The sequence below is a fragment of the Vicugna pacos genome, chromosome 6, assembly GCF_048564905.1.
Source record: "Vicugna pacos chromosome 6, VicPac4, whole genome shotgun sequence".
NCBI lineage: Eukaryota > Metazoa > Chordata > Mammalia > Artiodactyla > Camelidae > Vicugna > Vicugna pacos.
In genome coordinates this window covers 33,226,943-33,251,091 of record NC_132992.1, presented here as the reverse complement: position 1 = coordinate 33,251,091, position 24,149 = coordinate 33,226,943, and the positions used below count along the sequence as shown (strand labels likewise).

The following is a 24,149-nucleotide window of genomic DNA, read 5'->3' as shown; positions in this document are numbered from 1 at the left end:
ACAGTCCTTTCTAAATCCGGCTGGGGACTGGGTGCAGGTGGGGGGTGGGGGCGCCCTGCTGCCCCATATATACGGCCCCTAACCAGGTCGGCTCCACAGCTCTCTCCTGCATTCTCTCTTCTTTCTTGCTGCTCTCAGGTAGGAGCACCCAGCTGGAGGCCTTCCTCTGGGACAAGGGGCCTCAGGTTTAGGAAGGGGCTCCTCTAGGAACAGCAAGCTGCATGCAGGGCTTCATGCAAAGTACCAGGTCTGGTCACTGAGCACACATGGGCAGGTCTAAACACACTTGTATGTGCCATGGGCGTGGGGGGCTCATGTGTTACAGGGGCAGATATCTGTATCTGAGCATGTGGGACCAGAATGCGTTAAAGGATGTGTGTGTGTGTGTGTGTGTGTGTGTGTGTGTGTCTGGGTCTGTGTGTCTGTGTGTCTGGGTCTGTGTGTCTGTGTGTGTGTTGTATACAGCATGCACGGTCTGAATGCATGGGGAGGGAGGGTATGTACCTCACTGCCTAAGACAAGAAATATCAAGTGGGAGGCATGTTTATGATCATATCTGAGGACAAAGAGGTCCATTGGGAGGGAGGGGGAAAAGGATGGCAGAGAACGATTACTTAGGAAGTGTGTGCTTAAAAGCTAGTTCTGTGAGGTTTGCAGTGTGTAACCACCCATGTCCACGCGTGTGGAGAGGGCTTGTGTGTGCTTCCGGGAGTCGAGACCGCCGCAGTGTGTGTGCACCCTGCAGAAGCTTTTCACAGGCACAGGCATGCGGTACAGCTCTTCCTGTCTTCGTATACTCGACAGTGTACTTATGCTGTACACGTGTGAAATGTGCACGTCTGTCATGAAGAGGGTTCAGCTATGTAATAGGTGTGTCTATGAGAAGATGCCCACAGGGTCTCCTCTCTGACAATGTTCACCACAACTGACTATAAAATGGGGACAGGATGGAAGAGAACTGGCTCTGGAGTCAGGAGTCTTGGCTTCAAGTCCTGGCTCCACCACTCATTGTTATGTGTTCTTGGACAAGCAAGCCTGTTAACCTTGATTTCCTCATCTGTAGAATGGGGTGAGGATTGAGTAGAATGTGCATACAAGTGCTCTGTAGGCTGGAAAGCCCCAGCACTGTGACCATTAGCTGTATCTCAGGTGGCTCAAAGAAGGCACGCTTCACTAGGTGGATATGAGCAAGAGTGGGGCCACTCCTCCCCCCAGAGTGAGGAGTAAGAGGCTCATTGAGTTGACATCAGGAAACTATTAGAACTTGTGCTGGGGAGTGCAGAGGTCGGGGGGTGGGGGAGAAAAGAGTGTTTGAAAAGCCAGAGGATGAGACCAGAGAGGGCAATCACCACCCCTACCTGCATTCAGGCTTCAGGGTGGAGGGGCAGTGAAGGAGGGAGCCAGGGCAAGGCAGGGACATAGGCCTGATGCAGCCTTCCTTCTCTCCAGGCCCCTGCCAGCTTGAGTTTTTCCTCTCGCAGGCACATTCAAGAAACCAAGGTAAGGAGAGCTGAAGATGGGTGTTGGGAGGATCTGGGAAGACACGGAAGTCTTTGCCCTGGTCGCTAAGCACTAATGGCTTAGTGACCAGGAGTTCTTACCTGTGACTAGTAAGGGGGCCAGGGAGGGATGAGGGTCAGAGGTGGATATTGGTACCTTTCTGCTCCTTCGAGAAGCCTGGGACACTCCTCCCTCCTCCAGGAGAGCCCCAGCCTGAACAGAAGTTAGCCTCCCCCTCTGCCCTGGCAGGTTTGGTAGGCTGTTCTCAGGCTGGGCAATAAGCTCAAGGAATGAGGGACTCTCGGTGGCCCCTCCTGACTCCTGAGCACGGTGCTCCTGCTGAAGGAGAGAGCCCTGGGATGGGAGCAGCATGGAGGGCAGCCGGCCGCTCTTCCCACCTGCTGCAGGCGCAGCCATGCCGGACGCGGAGATGGCGGCGTTTGGGGAGGCCGCCCCCTACCTGCGCAAGACAGAGAAGGAGCGGCTGGAGGCCCAGACCCGGCCTTTTGACCTCAAGAAGGACGTCTTTGTGCCTGATGACAAAGAGGAGTTCGTCAAGGCCAAAGTTTTGTCTCGTGAGGGTGGTAAAATCACCGCCGAGACCGAGCATGGCAAGGTGGGTGGCTGGGCTAGTGTGAGAGGCCACCCTGGAGGCCCCCAACACCTGGGGTGGACAGAGAGGGGTGCCACCAGGATGCACTCCACACAGCCCTGAGAATGGTCCAGTTGTCCCTTCTTTTGGGTGGGGATCTACTCCCTCCCAATAGTGCTTCTCATTCCCAACATCCGGTCTATCTTCTCCGGGACCCTGGCATCTTCTCTCTCAAACACTGCTGTCCTATAACTTGCCTAAACCCTTATCTCTGCTGAGGGGGGCTGACAGCATGGCCTGCACGTGGGCTGTTGCAGACGGTGACCGTGAAGGAGGACCAGGTGTTGCAGCAGAACCCGCCCAAGTTCGACAAGATCGAGGACATGGCCATGCTGACCTTCCTGCACGAGCCTGCGGTGCTCTACAACCTCAAGGATCGCTACGCCTCCTGGATGATCTATGTGAGTGCGGCACCTGGGGCATCCCTCTGACTCTAGTGGCTTCCTGCTCTGTGTGTTTCCATTGCCTGGAGCCCAGACTTTTCGTTCTTTGTGCCCAGGCAGTGCAGCACTCAGTCCTAGTCCAATGACCTAACCCTAGTCTACGTAAGCATCCTTGATTCAGCTCTAGTACTCGAGAGTTGGGGTTAGTCAGATTTAGTGCATTGATATGTTTTCCTCTCTCTTCCTCTTCTCCTAAGGCCTTTTTCTCCCCCTTTATCACTGGCAACTCATTTCTCCTTTTCCCCACCCCAGACCTACTCGGGCCTCTTCTGCGTCACCATCAACCCCTACAAGTGGCTGCCGGTGTACAACGCCGAGGTGGTGGCTGCCTACCGGGGCAAGAAGAGGAGTGAGGCGCCGCCCCACATCTTCTCCATCTCTGACAACGCCTACCAGTACATGCTGACAGGTGACAGGCCCCAAGAGAAGGGTTTCCTGGGGGCCCTTCCTCCCCCCGTGGGGTTCAGGCAGCTGGGAGTTGCCAGAGAGAGGCAAGGAGGGTGTGTGGGGAAGCCAGACAAAGCATCCTGTACACCTCCTGACTTTTTCTCCCCATTTTCTTCCCACAGACAGAGAAAACCAGTCCATCCTGATCACGTGAGTGTGGCTTCTACTCTATTCTCTTTCAGAGTCTCCCCGAGCCCAGCCCCACCCCCAGCCTCTGAGCACAGACCCACAGTTCTCTTTCCCTCCACCTTCATGCCAGCTCTGATTTCTTCTCTGGCATTCACCCTGACCTTCTCCTTGCTCTCTCCTTTCCTTTCTGCTTCCCATCCCTCTCTTATTTTCCCTTCCCCTTCTCCTTCACTCATGCTTCTCCTGCTCATCACTCATTTATCTACAAGCCCAGGATCACCATGTCTTCTTCACCTCTTCATTTTCTTCCATCTTTCCCTTTGGAAACCTTCCCCATTCTTCCAGCCCCACCCATTCTCTTCCAAAACAGCCGAGGCCCATCTCCTCTGATTGCCCTTGCCCTGCTAAGGCTAGGTTCCACCCGCCCAAATCCAAACCTTCTTGAGGCGTCCTTCCTGGTTGCTACCCTTGACCCTCTGTAGGTCAGAGTATAGCCTTGTGTTTGGAATACCTGTTACCTGGCAGTTTCTTGCTTCAGGGCTCACACAGCCAAATCAAACTAGGCAATCTCTCTTGACTTGAGGCTTGCTAGTCTCAAGCAATGTTTGTTCCCTGCCTAATGAGCCTAACTATCCCAACAGCGGAGAATCTGGGGCAGGGAAGACGGTCAACACCAAGAGGGTCATCCAGTACTTTGCTGTCATTGCCGCCATTGGGGACCGCAGCAAGAAGGAGCAGACCCCAAGCAAGGTAGGCCTGCTGTCCTCCGAGGGCCTGCACCACAAAGAGGAGAGGGGGGCCTCTCACCTGCCATCCTCCTTGACCTCTGCAGGGCACCCTGGAGGACCAGATCATCCAGGCCAACCCAGCTCTGGAGGCCTTCGGCAACGCCAAGACCATCCGGAATGACAACTCCTCTCGCTTTGTGAGTGGTCCCTGACCTTGGACTTGGGATTTGGACTGGGGATGGTGTCAAATATGAGCCTTCCCTCAACTCATCACTACTCTTTTCCATCTCTCCAGGGGAAATTCATTCGAATCCATTTTGGGGCGACTGGAAAGTTGGCATCTGCAGACATAGAGACCTGTGAGTGCCACGGATCTGCTAGGGCTCAGGCTGAGCTCACCCTCTTCTCACTGTCTCCATCTCAACCTCTCTCTCCTCTGTCTCTGTTTCTCTACGTCTCTGCCCCTGAGTCACTAGGTCTGTATATTTGTCTCTCTCTTAGATTCCCTCTGGTCTTTCTCCATTTCTGTCTCTGAATGTCTGTCTTTCTCTGTGACTTTTCTCAGAGATTATCTCTCTCCTTCCGAGACTCTGTCTCCAGCTCCATCTCTGTGTGTCTGTGTATGTGTCTCTCTCCCTCTCTTGATTCTCCCTCTTCCATCTTTTGCTTACTACATTTATCATTCATTTTTCTCTGTCTCCTTATGCCTAAATCCCAACCTTTTCTTCCTCTTTCTTCTCCCCTACTATTCACAGACCTTCTGGAAAAATCCAGAGTTATTTTCCAGCTGAAAGCAGAGCGAGATTATCACATTTTCTACCAGATCCTGTCTAACAAAAAGCCTGAGCTGCTGGGTGAGTCAGAGCTACCAACCGAGACCAACTATCTCCATGGCAACCTGGTCCCCTCTGCTTGTGGCTGCTTGTTGACAGGTCCTGGGTTTCTGGCACTGCTGGATTCAGTTCTGCAGGATGTAGGACCCCACTCAGCCCTATCATGTGCTCTCCTGCAGGCCATGTGCTGCAGCAGGCAGCCCCAGGGAGGGCCAGGGGCTAACCATGTCTAACCAGCATTCTAACCATGTCTTTCTCCCTCCAGACATGCTGCTGATCACTAACAACCCCTATGACTATGCATTCATCTCCCAAGGAGAGACCACTGTGCCCTCAATTGATGATGCTGAGGAGCTCATGGCCACTGATGTAAGTGTATGAGGACCCAGTTGAGAGGTGAGGGGCAATTGGTATGGGTTCACTGTCCAAGAGTAGAGCTAAGACACTGGCTATCTGCTGTTCTAAGTGGTATGGCCCTTGCCAAGGGCCAAAATGTGCCCTGTGACCAGCGTGTGCTGGGATACAGGTTTGATTAGACAGAGCAGGCCAATATTTGGTGTTCAGTCAAACCAGAGAGAGCCAAAAGCCATGGGACAGAGAAGCACACAAACCAAGAAATAAGGCATCACCAAGGGAAAGGCAGGGGTGGGATCACATAGATGTCATGGGGCTGAAGCAGGCTGTTAGGTAAAGAACAGATATAGATATGGAAGGTCCAGGTGGGGAAGCAAGTGTAGGGCCTAGAAGAGGGGCAACAGTAGGAAACATGAATGGGTAACCCTGAGCAGCTTCAGAGAACCGCTGTGACCACTGATGCCAGGGCTGAGGCCATCTATACCCTGCTCGTGGACCTCCCATCTTTGCTTTGGAGTTCCCCACTGGGGATGGGAATCTCAGAACCCACAGGGATTCAGGAGACAAGATCTCTCACCAGCTGAAGAGGGATCTCATTTACCTGCCATACTCCCTTTTCTGGGGTCCACCGATACGGGGCCCTCCTATAGAACGCCTTTGATGTGCTGGGCTTCACGTCAGAGGAGAAGAACTCCATGTACAAGCTGACGGGCGCCATCATGCACTTTGGAAACATGAAGTTCAAGCTGAAGCAGCGAGAGGAGCAGGCGGAGCCTGATGGCACCGAAGGTGGGAGTCAAGGATGCTGGGGGCTGGGGCCAGCTGTGGAGTCACTGAGGCCTCCATCTGCAAAGGAGGCATCCTTTTACCAACTTTGCTCCCTGCCATTTCCTTCCAGAGGCTGACAAATCTGCCTACCTCATGGGACTGAACTCAGCCGACCTGCTCAAGGGGCTGTGCCACCCTCGGGTGAAAGTGGGCAATGAGTACGTCACCAAGGGGCAGAACGTCCAGCAGGCGAGTCATCTTCAGACATTCAAAGGAGTGGGGTGTGGGGCTGGCAAGGTGGAGTAGGAGCGTCGGTATTCACTCTTCCCCACAACTCTCTCATCCGGGTCTCTGCTCCACCTTCCAGGTGGAGTATGCCAAAGGGGCACTGGCCAAGGCAGTGTATGAGAAGATGTTCAACTGGATGGTGACGCGGATCAACGCCACCCTGGAGACCAAGCAGCCGCGCCAGTACTTCATAGGGGTCCTGGACATCGCTGGCTTCGAGATCTTTGATGTGAGCAGGGGAGCCCTGGGGGCAGGAGAACAGTAAATCACTTGGTGGCACGAGCAGCCATCCCTGGCTGAGCTGGCTACAGACCAGGCGGGAAAGGCGGTGGGCTGAGCAGTGATGGAGACAGTCATGTGTCTTCAGGGGGCTCTCCCTCCCCGCCCTGACAGGGGAGGGACCAGCCACACTCCTTGCTGGGCTGGACACAGCCCCAGGCTGACCCCGTGGGCCACACAGACACCTGCCCACCTGACCCGCTCCCGCCCTCCCTGTCCCGCAGTTCAACAGCTTTGAGCAGCTCTGCATCAACTTCACCAATGAGAAGCTGCAGCAGTTCTTCAACCACCACATGTTCGTGCTGGAGCAGGAGGAGTACAAGAAGGAGGGCATCGAGTGGGAGTTCATCGACTTCGGCATGGACCTGCAGGCCTGCATCGACCTCATCGAGAAGGTGCTGCCTCGGCCCCTCTGCCTGAACTCTCCACTCACACCCCACATGCATGCACGTCCCAGACAAAATGGTAGCCCCTCTCCCTTCTAGAGACCATGATCTGGATGACAGAAGAATCCCAAGATCTAGTTTCCAGCCCTGTGTTATCCTGGCCACCCAGGACAGGGTGGTACCTGGGAGAGCTGAGTTCCCAGAGACTTGAGAGTAGACACATGGGGGATGGGCACCTGAAGGCTGGCCTTCCACACCAGTGTGTTTAGCAGTCCTGGTTCACACATCCAAGGAGCAGGAAGTCTGAGGGTTGGATGGGGAATCATACGAGTGCACATATTTTGAACCCCAGCATCTCAGGGATCTGGGTGATGGAATGGTGTATAAAGCACCTATAGCACCCACATTCCCAGACTTTCACAAAGGTTCCTCTGAAATGAAATCAAGCTTTGGGGAGGCCTGAACAGGTGCCACTCAACAGATAACTGGACTCGGAACTGACCCTGATACCTTAGCCATCTCTGTTAGCAAATACTGAGCCTAGAGCAGTGTCTATCTCCATCCACATGAAACAGGCTCAGTGATGCTCTCCCCTCCACCCTCAGCCCATGGGCATCATGTCCATCCTGGAGGAGGAGTGCATGTTCCCCAAGGCCACCGACATGACCTTCAAGGCCAAGCTGTTCGACAACCACCTGGGCAAGTCCGCCAACTTCCAGAAGCCACGTAACATCAAGGGCAAGCCGGAAGCCCACTTCTCCCTGATCCACTACGCCGGCACCGTGGACTACAACATCCTGGGCTGGCTGCAGAAGAACAAGGACCCGCTCAACGAGACGGTGGTGGACTTGTACAAGAAGTCCTCCCTCAAGTTGCTCAGCAGCCTGTTTGCCAACTACGCCGGGTTTGATGCACGTAAGTAGAGACCGGTTCTCCAGGGACTAAGGAACAGGGTTTCTGCTGTGGTTCTGAGGCAGGTCATTGCTACACCCCACCACTTCTGACTCACGTTGGGCCCCTAGGTTTACAAGCTCAGTGAGGTAGAAATGTAGAAATGGCTGTAGAAGCTGAGGCACCTGCAGTGAAGACCCTGGCCTGGAGGCCGAATGTGAAGAGACTCTGTGATTCCTCTCCCCCTGCCCTGCTCCCCACACATCCACTTGTCTCCTTTTCTTGACTCTCTTCCCACAGCTATTGATAAGACGAAAGGCAAGGCCAAGAAGGGCTCATCCTTTCAAACTGTGTCAGCTCTGCACAGGGTGAGTGTGTGACCCAGTGCCTACCCAGCCCTGCACCTTCCCTGCCTTGTTCATCCTGGACTCCTCCCACTCTGTCTCCTCATTCATTTGTGATCCTCTCTACTCTGTCTTTGTTCTCACCCTTTTATCTGCTGGCCTCTTCTCTCTCTCCTTTCCCATCTCACCACTCTTCTCTGTCCCCTGCCTTCCATTCTCTCCTCCTCTGTGTCTTCCCCCAGCACTCCTTCATTCTCTTTAGCTCCTTGCATTTTCTCCATCTCTTTTCCTTCCTTCCTCTCCTCTCCCTTTCTTGCCCCTCCTTCTTTCACTGTCTTTTCTTTTTCCCCTTGTGTTTTGGGCCACAGGAGAATCTGAACAAGCTGATGACCAACTTGCGCTCTACCCACCCCCACTTCGTGCGTTGCATCATCCCCAATGAGACAAAGTCTCCAGGTGAGCTCAAGAAGTCGGGCCCTGCCCACTGCTGGGACCCACTGCCCAGGCAACAGGGTCTTCAAGGTCACCTCCTGATCTCCCACCACGGAGGTTTCCAGATCACATTCTTTTCCTCCTGTCCTGCATAGGGTCTCACAGACTACCCCCAACCCTGGCCCCAGTGCTACCTTAAATTTGGAATGTGTAGCTCAGGGTAATGTATAAGGCACTTTGATGGACATAACCTCACAAGTGCCTTACAACCCACGATGAGACATGTAAGGGTTGTATATTTCTTTCTGAATGATAAGGAGATAGAGAAGTTCAGGTGCTGGGTTCAAGGCCTGGCTCTGTTCTGATCAGCTCAGTGAACTTGGTCAAATCCCTTAACCCCTCTGAGCTTAGTTTATTCTCTAGAAAATGGGCTATATCTCCCCTGGGTACCACCTATAATAACAGACATAGACCATATAAAATAAGGACTGTGAAATCCTTTTGGTTACTCTTAAATATATAACATGAAAAACATAAAGGATCATTATTAACTAACTTGCTATAGTTATGGGTCAGTACATGGCAGAGCCAGGATCAGAACCCAGAACCCTTGGCTATTACTTCTGTGCTCTCCCTACACCCTCTTCTCGCCTCCCCTCCTGTCACAGGAGTGATAGACAACCCCCTGGTCATGCACCAGCTGCGCTGCAACGGCGTGCTGGAGGGCATCCGCATCTGCAGGAAGGGCTTCCCCAACCGCATCCTCTACGGGGACTTCCGGCAGCGGTAGGTACCGGGGAGCCTCAGGGCTCAGGGAACAGGGGGAACCTGGGCAGTCTTGGTGGGAGGGGAGTCTGCGGGTGGCCTTGGATTCTGTGGGCAGAGCAGATCAGCGCAAAACATGGGTGACTCCGGGCACCTCCCTCCCCAGATATCGCATCCTGAACCCAGCGGCCATCCCCGAGGGCCAGTTCATTGACAGCAGGAAAGGGGCGGAGAAGCTACTGGGCTCCCTGGACATTGATCACAACCAGTACAAGTTCGGCCACACCAAGGTGAGGAAAGACGGGAGACGAGCTGATTACAAGCTTTCTTGTCTTTTGACTCCTCACCTCACGGCTCCTTTCCTTTTACCAGTCATCTCGGGAACAGTACTAAACCACATGCTAGCCCTCTCCGTGGACCATGCAGCATAGCTCCCCCAACCCAGCTCCAGCTGTCACTGACTTCCTTCCTCTAGTTTTTTTCCTGCCTTGTTACCCTCCCTAAGATAACCCCCTCCTCGTCCCCCTCCTGCTCACCCCAGTCATGTCCACCCACACCTTCTCTGCAGGTGTTCTTCAAGGCGGGGCTGCTGGGGCTGCTGGAAGAGATGCGAGATGAGAGGCTGAGCCGCATCATCACCCGCATTCAGGCTCAGTCCCGGGGTGTGCTCTCCAGAATGGAGTTCAAGAAGCTGCTGGAGCGCAGGTGAGACATCTCAAAAGGAGGTTCCCAGATATCTGAGGCCCGGGTTGATTCGGGGGGCAGCATAAGTAGAAAAAACTCACCACGTCTCCAAACGACAAAGGGCAGCATAACATACATACCGACGCAGGGTGAGCTTCGCTGTCGCAGTGTGGGATAGATGAAGGAAAGTGCCACTACCTAGGAGCCTGGGCCTCAGGACGGGATGGAGGGAGGGGACTCTCTCACCGCTCTTCTCACTGGGCCTCCACAGAGACTCCCTGCTGATAATCCAGTGGAACATTCGCGCCTTCATGAGTGTCAAGAACTGGCCATGGATGAAGCTATTCTTTAAGATCAAGCCACTGCTGAAGAGTGCAGAGACTGAGAAGGAGATGGCCACCATGAAGGAGGAGTTTGCACGCCTCAAAGAGGCGCTGGAGAAGTCTGAGGCTCGCCGCAAGGAGCTGGAGGAGAAGATGGTGTCCCTGCTGCAGGAGAAGAATGACCTGCAGCTCCAAGTGCAGGCGGTGAGGCTCTTTGGCTGCTGCTGGTTCTTCTGCCCTTCTCTGCTTACATCTCCCACACACCCTGCACCTCCCCACCCAGGGGCTCACCATCTTGTGCCCTCATAGGTAGAGGATTCTAGAATCAACACTCGCAAAGATCTCAAAAGAGGTCTTTCAAGAGAAGGAAAGGAAAAGGGGGGAAAGCACTCACTTAAAAACATGGGCTTTCCACAGGGGTTCAACCTGGATCCACAGCTTAATAATTTTGTGACCTTGGGGTAAACAATGCATTATCTTTGAGACTCAACATCCTCATCTCTAGATAGGGAATAAAGCTGCCCATCTCACTATGTTGTAAATATGTAAAGATGCAAAGTGCTGGCATCAACAAATGCAGTTCCCTCCCTTCGATGGAGGAGACCAGAGGAAGGGGGCTAGATAAAGGGACTTCTTGTTCCTTCCCTCTCTGCTCTCATCCCCCATTGCTCCCATCACATTGCCCTAAAATTCTTCCTCTCCACATCCTTCTGAGGTTCTTCTCAGCTGGGGAGATCCTGGAGCTCCCTTCCTATTGTGAGGGCAGAGCTCACCCCTCCTTCCACCTGCCAGGGTGAGCAGCCCACCCACCGAACAGCCTCCCCTCTGTACCTTGCCCTCAGGAACAAGACAACCTGGCTGACGCAGAGGAGCGCTGTGACCAGCTGATCAAAAACAAGATCCAGCTGGAGGCCAAGGTGAAGGAGATGACGGAGAGGCTGGAGGATGAGGAAGAGATGAACGCCGAGCTCACTGCCAAGAAGCGCAAGCTGGAAGATGAGTGCTCTGAGCTCAAAAGGGACATTGATGACCTGGAGCTGACACTAGCCAAGGTGGAGAAGGAGAAGCATGCAACAGAGAACAAGGTGAGGGCAGCTCCCTCTGGCTCCAGCCAAAGTCTCCTCAGGGTTCCCAGACCTGTATGTGGTCCTGGTCCTTGGCATTGGAGGTCTCCATAGCTGTCTCCAGGCGGGTGACCTTGGAACCTAAAGGGGATGGGGTTCTTGGTCGACAGGTGAAGAACCTGACTGAGGAGATGGCTGGGCTGGACGAGATCATCGCCAAGCTGACCAAGGAGAAGAAAGCTCTGCAAGAGGCCCACCAGCAGGCCCTGGATGACCTTCAGGCCGAGGAGGACAAGGTCAACACCCTGACCAAGGCCAAGGTCAAGCTGGAGCAGCATGTGGACGATGTGAGTAGATTGTCACAGGGCCTGGATAGACTGTATCCATCGGTGTGCGCGCGCGCGCGTGTGTGTGTGTGTGTCAGGAAGGGTGGAGCTGGAGAGTGCTCCGTCTTCTGACCCTTTCTAGAAGGGAGCTGGGGAATAGAAAAGGTGAAGAGTGATCAAGTATGAGTTATGCATCTCATCTTGTTTATATATTCAACGGTAGAGATGGGCTTCCTTACTTTAGGTTCAAGCCTATATATCTCTACCATCAACTATAGGATTTAGAGAGTTATCTCATAAGAAGATGTTACATTTCCTTGGGAATTTTGTGAGGCTCCTCAAGGAGAATCTTTGAACTTCTAATGCTATAGCCAGGATCTGGTCCTCAGTGACCATTGTTTCCCACAGATAGTCCTTTGAGCACATCTCTACTGAATCACTCTTTATCACACTGTGTTATCATTATCGAAGGATCTGTCTCAGCTGTAACACTCTCAGCTGTCTTTAGGTGGGAATTTGGATTTATTCAATTTTGTGTCTGCAGTATCTAGCATGGGGCCTGGACCCGAGTAGGTACTTGTAGGATGCAGAATGAATGAATGTAGCTTTGGGGTTTTGTCCCACAGACATTCATTCACTCATTTATCAGATACTTACTGAGCATCCTTACATGCTAGGTGCTCTTAACATTTGGTCAACTCTGGGGATGCTTCCCCAAGACCTCTTAGGATATCCCAACTCCAGAGGGATTGAGCTCCCAAATAACCAAATCAGGATGCTTGGCCTAATGGGACATTGCTGGTCATTCTCTCCACCAGCTGGAGGGATCCCTGGAGCAGGAGAAGAAGGTACGCATGGATCTGGAGCGAGCCAAGAGGAAGCTGGAGGGAGACCTGAAGCTGACCCAGGAGAGCATCATGGACCTGGAGAATGACAAGCAGCAGCTGGACGAGAGGCTGAAAAAGTAGCGTGTTCCCCGCCCCACTGCCCTTCCTCCTCCCCCGCCCAGCAGCCTGTTGCGCCCATGGCGGTAATAGCTGACCCAAGACATCCGTCCTCAGAGGAAACAGCCTCATGCAGCCTCAATGAGTGGGTGCAAAACTGCGGGCAAAGCCTCCAGGAAGAGGGCTTTCCTCCCCCAGACACGCACATCAGGGCCCCGCAGGCCTCCCTGGCAAAAGTCTAACCCGGATCTCTCGAGCCTTTTCTTCCTGCTGGGCATTCACAAGGGATGGAAAATAACAGCTTACCCCCTTCATACACAAGTCTCTTTGGAGACCAGTTGCTTCACACAGAGGAAGGCTCTACACAAAAGCCTCTCAGGAAAGTCCTTTCAGGTCCTTCACAGGGAGTCCCGAGGACCACAGAGAAATGACTCAGCCACCATGTTTGAGCAGCGCAGGGTCTGGGCCATTTGATTGTTCGATGATCCTGTGGTTCCAACTTTTATTGCAAGACCTTCCAAAATGTATAGATCCACTTCCCACACTTGGTAAACAGTGAGTCTGTGGGTTCACTGTTCAGATAAGCAAGGACTCTAACCCTAAAGCCCCGAGACTCGTCACGATCCACATCCTCACCAGGAACTCATCGCACTTTCCCAGGCACAACACTCGTTGGATGAATGAACAAATATATGATCCCACTGACCCTCAAACCACCTTTTAAGAATGGTACTTCAACCCCACTTACTAAGGAGGAAACAAAGGCTCAGAAAGGTTACCAAATTGCCCAAAGTACCAGTGACAGAATTAAAGACCGTCAGAGCTAACAGGGGCCTCTCAGACCATCTAGTCCCACGCACGCATTTTATACACCAAAGAGGAGACCATCTCGGAGCCCAGGTCCCGGCACTCTACCTACAGTGCTTGTCCCAGTACACTTCCTCTTGAGTTTCAATCCTTCAGCAGATGTTACACTTTCAGGGACACAACAACAGCCCTGGAAGCTGTTTTTCTCATGAAATCTGCTCCTCATTTGTGTCATTACCGTCTCCAACCACTGGTGGGCCCTCCAGGGGCCCAACTGACCTCCCTCGCTTGACCTTCCCTCCTTCTCTGCAGGAAGGACTTTGAGCTGAATGCCCTCAATGCGAGGATTGAGGATGAGCAGGCCCTGGCCAGCCAGCTGCAGAAGAAGCTCAAAGAGCTTCAGGTAAGCTCTCTGGGCTGGTCCTCAGCCTCTTCGGCCCTCCCCCAGGCTGTCCTCTCCGAGCACTGCAGGCGCTGGCCCTGCATCTGTGAGGGGAGATGCTGCGCTACCACAGTTCCCCCACGGAGCACCACCAGCAGGGCTGGGGATGCAAGGATGACACAGGGAAAGATCAGGAGAAGCTCATGGGTCTGGGGGCAGAAATCTGGCTTCGTGTGTCAGCTCTGGTTTAGCTGGTGACCGTGGGGAGTCCACTGCCGATCTCTGGGTCTCCATGTCCTCCCCTGTTCCCTGTGGCTCTTGAGGCCCCTTCAGCCCTGATGGTTTGTGACTTCAGTTTTTACCTCTAGAGCACATTTGCCTTTCGTTGTCTGGTCAGATGAACCTAGCTCTCTAATTCTAACTTCCATGATTTTTGCCACAAAACTGCCTAAAGTGTCTCTAGAACACAGGTCTATCTGTCCTTCTGCAAGAGCAAGCATCAACCACTTTCCTTCCAATAAACAGAATGTACAATCTTCTGACCCGAAGGCAGGCTCACTCGGCTGTCCAGACCATCTTCCCCAAATCCTTTGGTTTCTACCTGTCCACTGCTGGAACTAAGCTGACTGCTATTCTAGACAGGCCAGGAGTCTTCTAGAGCTCTGGGGAGAGGGCTCCAACGGAGGGGATGGGGCGGTGGGTCTGAGCCCCCTGTGTCCGGCCCAGGCACGCATTGAGGAGCTGGAGGAGGAGCTGGAGGCCGAGCGCACTGCCCGGGCCAAGGTGGAGAAGCTGCGCTCAGACCTGACCCGGGAGCTGGAGGAGATCAGCGAGCGTCTGGAGGAGGCTGGCGGGGCCACGTCTGTGCAGATCGAGATGAACAAGAAACGCGAGGCTGAGTTCCAGAAGATGAAGCGGGACCTGGAGGAGGCCACGCTGCAGCACGAGGCCACGGCGGCCGCCCTGCGCAAGAAGCACGCAGACAGCGTGGCCGAGCTGGGCGAGCAGATCGACAACCTGCAGCGTGTGAAGCAGAAGCTGGAGAAGGAGAAGAGCGAGTTCAAGCTGGAGCTGGATGATGTCACCTCCAACATGGAGCAGATCATCAAGGCCAAGGTGGGCTGTGCTCTCCTGCCCCCTCCTCCAGTCCCCTCCAGCCACCTCCACTTTCTGTCCCTGTCTCCTCTCTTCCCTTCTCCTTGAATTGCACCACCCACACCCTTTTAGCCCCTCCATCCATCGTATGACTCGCCTTCCTCTCTCAGGCTAACCTGGAGAAGATGTGCCGGACCCTGGAGGACCAGATGAATGAGCACAGGACCAAGGCCGAGGAGACCCAGCGTTCTGTCAACGACCTCACCAGCCAGCGGGCCAAGCTGCAGACAGAGAACGGTGAGCCCCACCCCCGTCTCCCTGACCTCCTGAGCCACCCAGGCTCGAGCACGCGTGCACACACACACACACACACACACACACGCCTCTTCAGAGACAGGGCCTGAGGGTTAGGGGAGGAGTTGGGGGTAGAGAGGAGGGACTGACCTTCGAGAGCTGAGTGTGCCTCGGTGCCTCTCCAGGTGAGCTGTCCCGGCAGCTGGATGAGAAGGAGGCGCTGATCTCCCAGCTGACCCGAGGCAAGCTCACCTACACGCAGCAGCTGGAGGACCTCAAGAGGCAGCTGGAGGAGGAGGTCAAGGTGAGGCCTAGACTCAGGCCCCTTGGCCCAGCACACGGGCTGGCCTTGCATCCACATCACTTCCTTTCCCAAGAATGAGGCTTGCTACACAGACAGTATTTTCCCATTTTCCAGAAGAAATAATCGCCCAGACCCTACCACATGCCTCCCAAATGTATTCCCCACGCTGAGGCCCTCCACCTTTCTGGTGCCGTCTCTGAAGGGCACGGACTAAGGGTACCTGGGTCAGGGGGTCGTGAGGTGAGGTGAGGCAATCAACTAGGGAGGTACGATGGCCTTGGCTGGGCATCGGTATGGGATGTAGGAACTGCACAAGTGGTCCTGGGATTAGCAGAACAACCTGAAATCTGGAGAAAGAAACTCAACTGGATCCTATTCCTAGCACTTGGCTGGGCTCATCACAAAGGGAAAAGAATATGACTCACAAAAAAGACCAGGGCTCAAACCCTAGCCTGCCTCCTACAGCCTTGGTGATCTTGGGGAAATCGCCTAACCTCCCTGAGCCTCTGTCTCCTGCCTGTAAAATGGGGTGAGGATGCTAACGCCCGCTGCAGGCAGGAGCATGGGGGGTGGGCGTGGAGCGTTTTGTGAACAGTGCAGGGCTGTATGGACTTTCTTTGTTAACAGTACTCAGTTACCGTTCCGGATCCACTGGGCTATTAGAGATAGGTGAGGCCGTGGGAGGATGCTGAAATTAGGGTGCGGAGACGGGCAAGGCCTGGAGTCGTGCTACGGGGAAAGCTGAGCCTGCCTCCTGGTGCTGCCTCTCCCAGGCGAAGAACGCCCTGGCCCACGCGCTGCAGTCGGCCCGGCACGACTGTGACCTGCTGCGGGAGCAGTACGAGGAGGAGACGGAGGCCAAGGCCGAGCTGCAGCGCGTCCTTTCCAAGGCCAACTCGGAGGTGGCCCAGTGGAGGACCAAGTACGAGACAGACGCCATCCAGAGGACCGAGGAGCTGGAGGAGGCCAAGTGAGTCCCGGGAGGTCTGCCTGTGGCTGGGGCCCCTGGGCGGGCAGGACGCAGCTCAGGTGACTCTCAGTAGATTCGGCACAGGGGATGGGTGCTTAGCTGGGTGTTGACAACACAGGAGGACCCTGCCCTGGCCCCACCTCCTTCTCCTCTCAGGGAAGCTTTTTGCTCGCGTTATGTTTCTCATCTGAATATAAGACGAACAAAAGGTTTGTCTGAGGGCAGAGTGAGCCCACCTGGGGCAGGATGCTGTGGTAGCGGAGGGCTCAGAGGCCATGTGTCCTCCAGGTCTGCAGCCGAGAGGCTGGCCCAAGGTCCGAGGGATGCTACCTGGAAGGCCTGTGCTTGGGGAGCTGTGGGTCTTCACACTCTGCTATCAAGACCCTCTGCCCGCCTGGTTCTCAGCTCCCTGGGGCCTGTCCTCAGTTTCTCTGACAATGTTTCTGAGTTTTCAAGGATTGTTTTCTATAAGACTCACGTTGTCTCCCCTTGTCCAAATCTACACCCTCCATCCTCCCCACCCTCTCCTATCACTGTCCCCGACTACCACCCCGGGTAGGAAGAAGCTGGCCCAGAGGCTCCAGGATGCTGAGGAGGCCGTGGAGGCCGTCAATGCCAAGTGCTCCTCCCTGGAGAAGACCAAGCACCGGCTGCAGAACGAGATCGAGGACCTGATGGTGGATGTGGAGCGCTCCAACGCAGCCGCCGCGGCCCTGGACAAGAAACAGAGGAACTTCGACAAGGTGAGCCCAGGCTTTGGGGGCCGCAGCCAAGGGGCAGAGAAGGGGGGGCTGGGGTCAGGAACATCCTCCTCAGGGGCTGGGAGGAGGCTGAGCCCAGGAGAGGGGCCTGGGTCATCCCTGGAGGTGGGACGTGCTGTGAGCCGTGTCCTGTGCCGCTCAGATCCTGGCCGAGTGGAAACAGAAGTACGAGGAGTCGCAGTCGGAGCTGGAGTCCTCGCAGAAGGAGGCGCGCTCCCTCAGCACCGAGCTCTTCAAGCTCAAGAACGCCTACGAGGAGTCCCTGGAGCACCTGGAGACCTTCAAGCGGGAGAACAAGAACCTGCAGGGTGCGGCCCGGAGGCCAGGAGGGGCGGGGCAGGGTTTGCATGTGATACCTTCCAGGGGTTCCTAGAGGTGTGCCCCCTACTTTGGACCATGGCAGCCCCCAACTGAGCAACCCGCCCCTCCCACAGAGGAGATTTCTGACCTGACGGAGCAGCTGGGCTCCAGTGGAAAGACCATCCATGAGCTGGAGAAGGTCCGCAAGCAGCTGGAGGCTGAGAAGCTGGAGCTGCAGTCGGCCCTGGAGGAGGCTGAGGTGCGTACATGGGGGCAGAGGTGGGGGAGATAGCTTAGCTCTGGGCTGTGGTTCCTGTTCTCTTCTCTCTTTGTCTGTCGTGTTCACTGGTCCATTCTTAGAGCCTAGAACAGTGCCTGGCCCATAGTAGGCACTCATCAAATATTACAGAATGAACGAATAATCGGGTCACTCACTTCCCTTCACACAAACATTCTAACTATCACATCTTAGACAAGATTTCCTGTTTCGCTGCCCCCCTTTCCACCTCTGCCTCCTTTGATTTTCACATTCTGTGCCCAATTGCTTCTGTTTCCTTGGCAACACTTTTTTCTTCATTTTCCTCTTTGTCTTCATAGCTCGCTCTCCTCTGTGAGAGCTTGAATCACCTTCTCCTAGGCCTGTTTTTTTCCTTTTAAATTCTCTTTTTTTTCTTCCTCCTTCTGCTTCTTTGCTGAACCACTTATACTACTTGAACTCACTTTGTGTTCAAAATTCATGAACAGACCCCTGCCCCCGTCCTATGCCCTGACTACCTCAGACCCTCTCTCCCTACCCTCCTCCAGGCCTCCCTGGAGCACGAGGAGGGCAAGATCCTCCGGGCCCAGCTGGAGTTCAACCAGATCAAGGCAGAGATCGAGCGGAAGCTGGCGGAGAAGGACGAGGAGATGGAGCAGGCCAAGCGCAACCACCTGCGGGTGGTGGACTCGCTGCAGACCTCCCTGGACGCGGAGACGCGCAGCCGCAATGAGGCCCTGCGGGTGAAGAAGAAGATGGAGGGTGACCTCAACGAGATGGAGATCCAGCTCAGCCATGCCAACCGCATGGCCACCGAGGCCCAGAAACAAGTCAAGAGCCTCCAGAGCTTGCTGAAGGTACATGGAGACTGTTGGAAGCAGGAAGTCACCTCACCCAGAGAAGGGTAGTGGCCGTGTTGGGTGGGGGTGTCCCATCACAGCACCAGATCCCTCCTGCCCCTAAGCCATTGCAAACACCCACCATGGGCCCCTCCTGAGCCACCATACGGGCTCGCCATGGCATCCAGTTCAGCTAATAGCCTTCTGATGGGCCAGAGGCCATCTCCGTCTCTCACTCTCCTGACCCTCAGGACACCCAGATCCAGCTGGATGACTCAGTCCGTGCCAATGACGACCTGAAGGAGAACATTGCCATCGTGGAGAGGCGCAACAACCTGCTGCAGGCTGAGCTGGAGGAGCTGCGGGCAGTGGTGGAGCAGACGGAGCGGTCCCGGAAGCTGGCTGAGCAGGAGCTGATCGAGACCAGCGAGCGGGTACAGCTGCTGCATTCCCAGGTGAGCAGCTCCTCTGGGTGGTCTGGGAGGGAAGCATGGGCAGGACTTCACAGGTAAGGTTCAGGAGATGCTCGTGGATGCTCAGTGCTTTTCCTGCTCTGCCCACCTCAAACCTCAGAATACCAGCCTCATCAACCAGAAGAAGAAGATGGATGCAGACCTGTCCCAGCTTCAGACTGAAGTGGAGGAGGCGGTGCAGGAGTGCAGGAACGCCGAGGAGAAGGCCAAGAAGGCCATCACCGATGTGAGTCCCCCAGCCCTGGCCTGCCTGCTCCCAGCCAGGGTCTCCTCGGGCTTGAAGACTTAGACCAGGTCTCACCTCGCCCCCGTGCACAGGCCGCCATGATGGCGGAGGAGCTGAAGAAGGAGCAGGACACCAGCGCCCACCTGGAGCGCATGAAGAAGAACATGGAGCAGACCATCAAGGACCTGCAGCACCGGCTGGACGAGGCCGAGCAGATCGCCCTCAAGGGAGGCAAGAAGCAGCTGCAGAAGCTGGAGGCGCGAGTGCGGGAGCTGGAGAACGAGCTGGAGGCCGAGCAGAAGCGCAATGCTGAGTCGGTCAAGGGCATGAGGAAGAGCGAGCGGCGCATCAAGGAGCTCACCTACCAGGTGCGGGAGCGGCGGCTGCGCTGGGGCCGGATCCTCTGTGTCATGGCCTGAAGCCAGGGTGACAACCACTCCAGAGGAATGGAGTGTTCTCTCTTAGCCTCTTCTAGCGTAAGGGGCTAGAATTCAGCCCTGTTTCTACTCTGCCTGGCCCTAGTCTACCCTGAGTGTCTCCTGGGTCAGAGGCCAGACTCTGAGCCTCCTGGCCTTCAAGTTCCACCTCAGCCTTCAACCTCAGCCTGTCCCCTGGGGACACACCCAGAGCTCCAGCAGAGCTCACCCAGCTAGGTTACCAGAAATATATTGCCAAGCCTGGTGCCATCACCACCAAAATATACCAAAAATACACCAAAGCCATTAAAACAAATCTAGAACTTTTTGGTTACTCAGAGAAAGTTTAACTGTCATGGTGTCTTCTAGAATCAGATTATCAATTAGATTTTATTTCTGTTCCAATCCAGAAAGTCACAGTCCCTCTATATATACTTGTCCTTAACCTTGATCAAGTCTATATCATTTCCCAGCAGCCCAGGAAATCCTATCAGGCCTGCAGTCCCAGAGTTCCTGCCAGCAGGTGCTGGGTTCTAGGAGCAGGGGGTTATCCTCCATGGGGCCCCAGAACCCTCCAGGGCCTGCTCCCTGGAACAGTGCTCACATGCAGTTTTGTGTGCAATTTTAGGAGGCTCATCAGCTCCCTAGACTCTTGGTCCAAACCATTAAAAATATTCATACATTCTTTAGTAAGAAATTGTAAGGAGAGCTTAAGTGTTCGTTGAGAAAGAGAAAGTTGAATCAGATCAGGATGTTATATTTGGGGTAAAGATGAAGAGTGGGGGAGGGGCCACACTGCCTCCTATGACTGGTGCCGTACTCACTCCTGCCCCCTCCCCCTGCGACCGCCAGACGGAGGAGGACAGGAAGAACCTGCTGCGGCTGCAGGACCTGGTGGACAAGCTGCAGCTGAAGGTCAAGGCCTACAAGCGCCAGGCCGAGGAGGCGGTGAGTGACCCTGCTGGGGCCTGGGCCTGGAGGAGGGGTCAGGGAGCTGGTCCCCAGGCTGGGAGGCTAAGAAGCCCCTCTCACCTCATCCTCCTGTCCCCTGAACCCCCGCAGGAGGAACAAGCCAACACCAACCTGTCCAAGTTCCGCAAGGTGCAGCACGAGCTGGATGAGGCGGAGGAGCGGGCAGACATCGCCGAGTCCCAGGTCAACAAGCTGCGGGCCAAAAGCCGCGACATCGGCACGAAGGTGAGTTGCCCCCAGTATGTCCCCCCAAAATCAGTGCCCCTCAGATAGAGCTCCTCACACCAGGATTCCTCCCCTTCATTCATTCCCCACAACTTGTAACTCAGTCCTCCGTGATTTCTAAGGTTTTTCCAGCTCTAACTTCCAATTATTTTGTGAATCCCACCCTGGAAGATGCCAGTTTATATATACCCACTGCATCCCAGTTTTCCCCAACTGCTATTTCCACTTATCTTCCACCTAGTTTAGGCCTACAACCTTGTACCCTGAACCTAAGATGCACTTCCCAGAGCACCCCTTGTCCTCACCCAGGCAGCCTCCCTCCAGCTGAGTCCACAGCCCTACCCTTCAGAACGTGCTCTCCACACTGACCCCTAGGACCCATCTCCCATCACCATGGGGCCTCCCTTGGGCCACACAGTGTTCCTCCCCGCATTGGTGCCTGTCTCCCCTTTGTTGTCTGTGCCAACCCCTACCCAACACACACCTCTCTGGGCTAGTTTGGACTTTGTTTCCTTTCAGAAGGGCTTGAACGAGGAGTAGATTTGCCACGTCGTCTTGATCTGTCCCATCCTAAGGGTGCAACAAAGCTCCCAGTCCTGGAGCCTGGAGAGCAGCCCCTATGGCGGAAGCAGAATAAAGCAATTTTCCTTGAAGTGAGAACCTGCCTCTAGACTCTTTTTCATGGCCTGCCAGCCACAGGAACATGGGAACATAGACATGGGGGCGGGGGCAGGAGAGAGGGAGGCGGGGCCCTAGAGGAGGATGCCAGACCCTGGGGAGGCAGTGAGACTCTGAGCATGCCCAGTGCAGCAATAACACATGTTCTCCTTTAACTCCCCCTTAGCAGGCACCACCTCCCGCCAGGCCTTTCCCTGGCGCAGAGACACTAGGGATTAAAGGAGATTTAGGGAAACCCTTAAGGCTCTCCTAGAACACGTAAGCCCATCTGCTATGGACCTACACCCCAGAACTGACAACACTATCTCTCACTACTGACAATACTGGGGCTGGGCCGTGAGGAGGTTTAGGGTGTAGGGATGCCCTCTGAGGCGTGACCCATTGAGCAGGCGGGGTAATGACCCGCCCAGTCCCGGTCTGAGACAGGTCTCTGAGAGGGCACAAGGACTTACAGCTGTAGCGCACTTCCCTTCCAGACATGGTCACCACTGTCTCCAACCACACCCAGAGGCCAGCACCTCCTCCCCGGCACCACCAGGATAACTGTACCCTCATCCACCTTCTCTCCTCCTCATCTCCTCCCGGGGCCTGACCCTTGGTCCAGGGCACTCCTTCTCCCTCATTTCTTCCCACGGTAGCTTCCGTTCCCAAGACCCTCCTCATCCAGACTTGCTGGAAGATAGGGGTTCTTTGGCCAATTTAAGGCAGGCCATCTGGAGGGGAGACAAGTAGAGGATGGACTAGGGAGAGTCACGTGTGATCAGGACGTGGGGAGGGAAGGTAGCAGGGAGGGCATGGGTCACTGGAGGGCTGGAAAGTAGAGGAAGGAGCAAGCACCCCTCCAACCAAACAAGCCCAGCCCCGCAGGAGTCACGCCACACCTGGACTGCTTAGGGAAGTCCTAGGAAGGTGGGCCACAGAGAGCAGAGGCTTAGGAGGCAGGGGGACTGCCAGCCTCCTGCGGGGACTCCCGGAATCCCGGGTTCAGCCCTGACCTGAATCTCCCCCAACCCACCACACAGCCACTCCCGCCACTCTAGGCTCTGAGCTCCCAATGCAGCAGCCCCAGCAAGGGCCTATCCAGAAGGGGAAGGAAGGGATATCACTATTAGACAACAAGAGGAGAGGGAGAGAGGAGAAAGGAAATAGGAAAGGAAAAAGGAAAGTCCGGAGAAGGGGGCAGTGGAGAGAGAGGGAGAGGGCTCAAGAACCTAGAGGATGGTGACCAGGGAAATCAAGAGCGAGGAAAGATAGAGATGTGAGGGGGCCTCGGATAGACCCACAGGCCATCCCACCCTTCTTCTCATACCCTCCTCCCTTCTCCCCACCTAGTACCACTCTTCTTCCTGGGATGGACTTGGAGAGCAATCAGGAGATAGTGGAGGAAACAAACAGACATCCTTGAAAAGGGAGACACGGGGGATGCCCAGAGAATCCAAGCTCCCAGAGCAGAAGAGATGCGGAGAGAATGGGTAGCTACTGTGTAGCAGACAGGGGTGTGAGAGGCCTGGCAGCTGAGTCCCAGAAAGAGGGTGCTGAGAGGAGATGGGAGAGGAACAGGGAGGGTGAGCCCTGGATGGAGAAGCTGGAAGAGCGGAGGTGGGTGATACTGGGTGAAGGGAAGAATCCTGGATCACCTTCAGATGCAAGCAAAACCAGGAAAGTGAGGTAGATGAAGACCGTGGAGGCAGAGACGGGACAGGCAGAGGGTGAAGAGAGGTCAGGCTTAGAGAAATGGAGGCATGTCAGACCCCAGGATGGGCAGAAACACAGTGCCAGGGAGACTCAGAGGCCAGGTCCGACTTTGAGACAGGGAACCAGGCCGAGGAAAGGGAGACAGACACAGCGACAGACAGACACACAAGGAGCCAAGCAAAAGAGGGACAACCTGGTGCCAAGGAGGCTTGCCCTGACTCCTCGTCCCCTCACCTGTGGTAGGAGTCTCCGTCTGCACCCTCACCCTCCAGGACTTCTAGCAGAATGAGGAGCTGCTCTGGGAGGCAGCTGAGGGAGGACAGTGAGAGCTGGGGAGAGGAGGGGGCCTAGGAAAAGGAGAGGAGGGCAAACCAGACCAGACAGGGGGGCAGAGCCCTGGAACCAAGTTAACCCCTTCCCTCCTCCTCCTTCCATAGGAGACAGCGGGAAATGCCTGCCTGCCTACCACTCACCCCTCACCCCACCTACATCAAGTCTAGTCAGCCCACTCAGGACACAGGGTTCCCTGAGGACAAAGCCTGACCCAACCTGACCTGGTGTTCTCGGGCCCCTTATCACGTCCCCAGGGCAATGAAAAGCAGGTGGTGACGCACTGGGCCACGGACTAACCCCTAGCTTGCACACTGAGTCCTTGAGTGCCCTGGAGCTGGGGACAGGTAGCTTGCATCCTCTAGGGGTAATGATTTGGCATATGAACCTGCTGGAGATGGGAATGTGGGGTTGACTCAGGTCCCCTCAAGGACACTGGATTTGAGGTACAAGTCCCCTGAAGACACATGTGTATTCCTGACACCAGTAATGGGGCAGTGGAGGGTCCTACGGAGTTGGGGACCTTGGGGGAAGGGCCACATATTT

General features: G+C 55.1%; 1 protein-coding gene across 1 annotated transcript; it reads left to right on the top strand.

Moving 5' to 3' along the window:
- Positions 1-1,915: 1,915 nt before the first annotated feature.
- Positions 1,916-21,558, top strand: LOC102527540 (myosin-7). Its single transcript, XM_072962848.1, has 38 exons — positions 1,916-2,116; positions 2,410-2,553; positions 2,848-3,004; positions 3,165-3,192; positions 3,813-3,921; positions 4,004-4,096; positions 4,195-4,258; positions 4,655-4,753; positions 4,998-5,101; positions 5,737-5,875; positions 5,985-6,103; positions 6,222-6,371; positions 6,646-6,816; positions 7,413-7,722; positions 7,999-8,066; positions 8,411-8,498; positions 9,143-9,260; positions 9,406-9,529; positions 9,808-9,944; positions 10,195-10,450; positions 11,089-11,331; positions 11,481-11,657; positions 12,455-12,600; positions 13,700-13,790; positions 14,496-14,885; positions 15,035-15,161; positions 15,344-15,462; positions 16,236-16,432; positions 16,992-17,175; positions 17,336-17,501; positions 17,628-17,752; positions 18,298-18,606; positions 18,840-19,043; positions 19,162-19,287; positions 19,380-19,655; positions 20,556-20,651; positions 20,766-20,900; positions 21,423-21,558. The coding sequence occupies exons 1-38, from the start codon at positions 1,916-1,918 to the stop codon at positions 21,438-21,440; spliced, it is 5,808 nt and encodes a 1,935-aa protein (XP_072818949.1). The 3' UTR covers positions 21,441-21,558.
- The last annotated feature ends 2,591 nt before the right edge of the window (positions 21,559-24,149 follow it).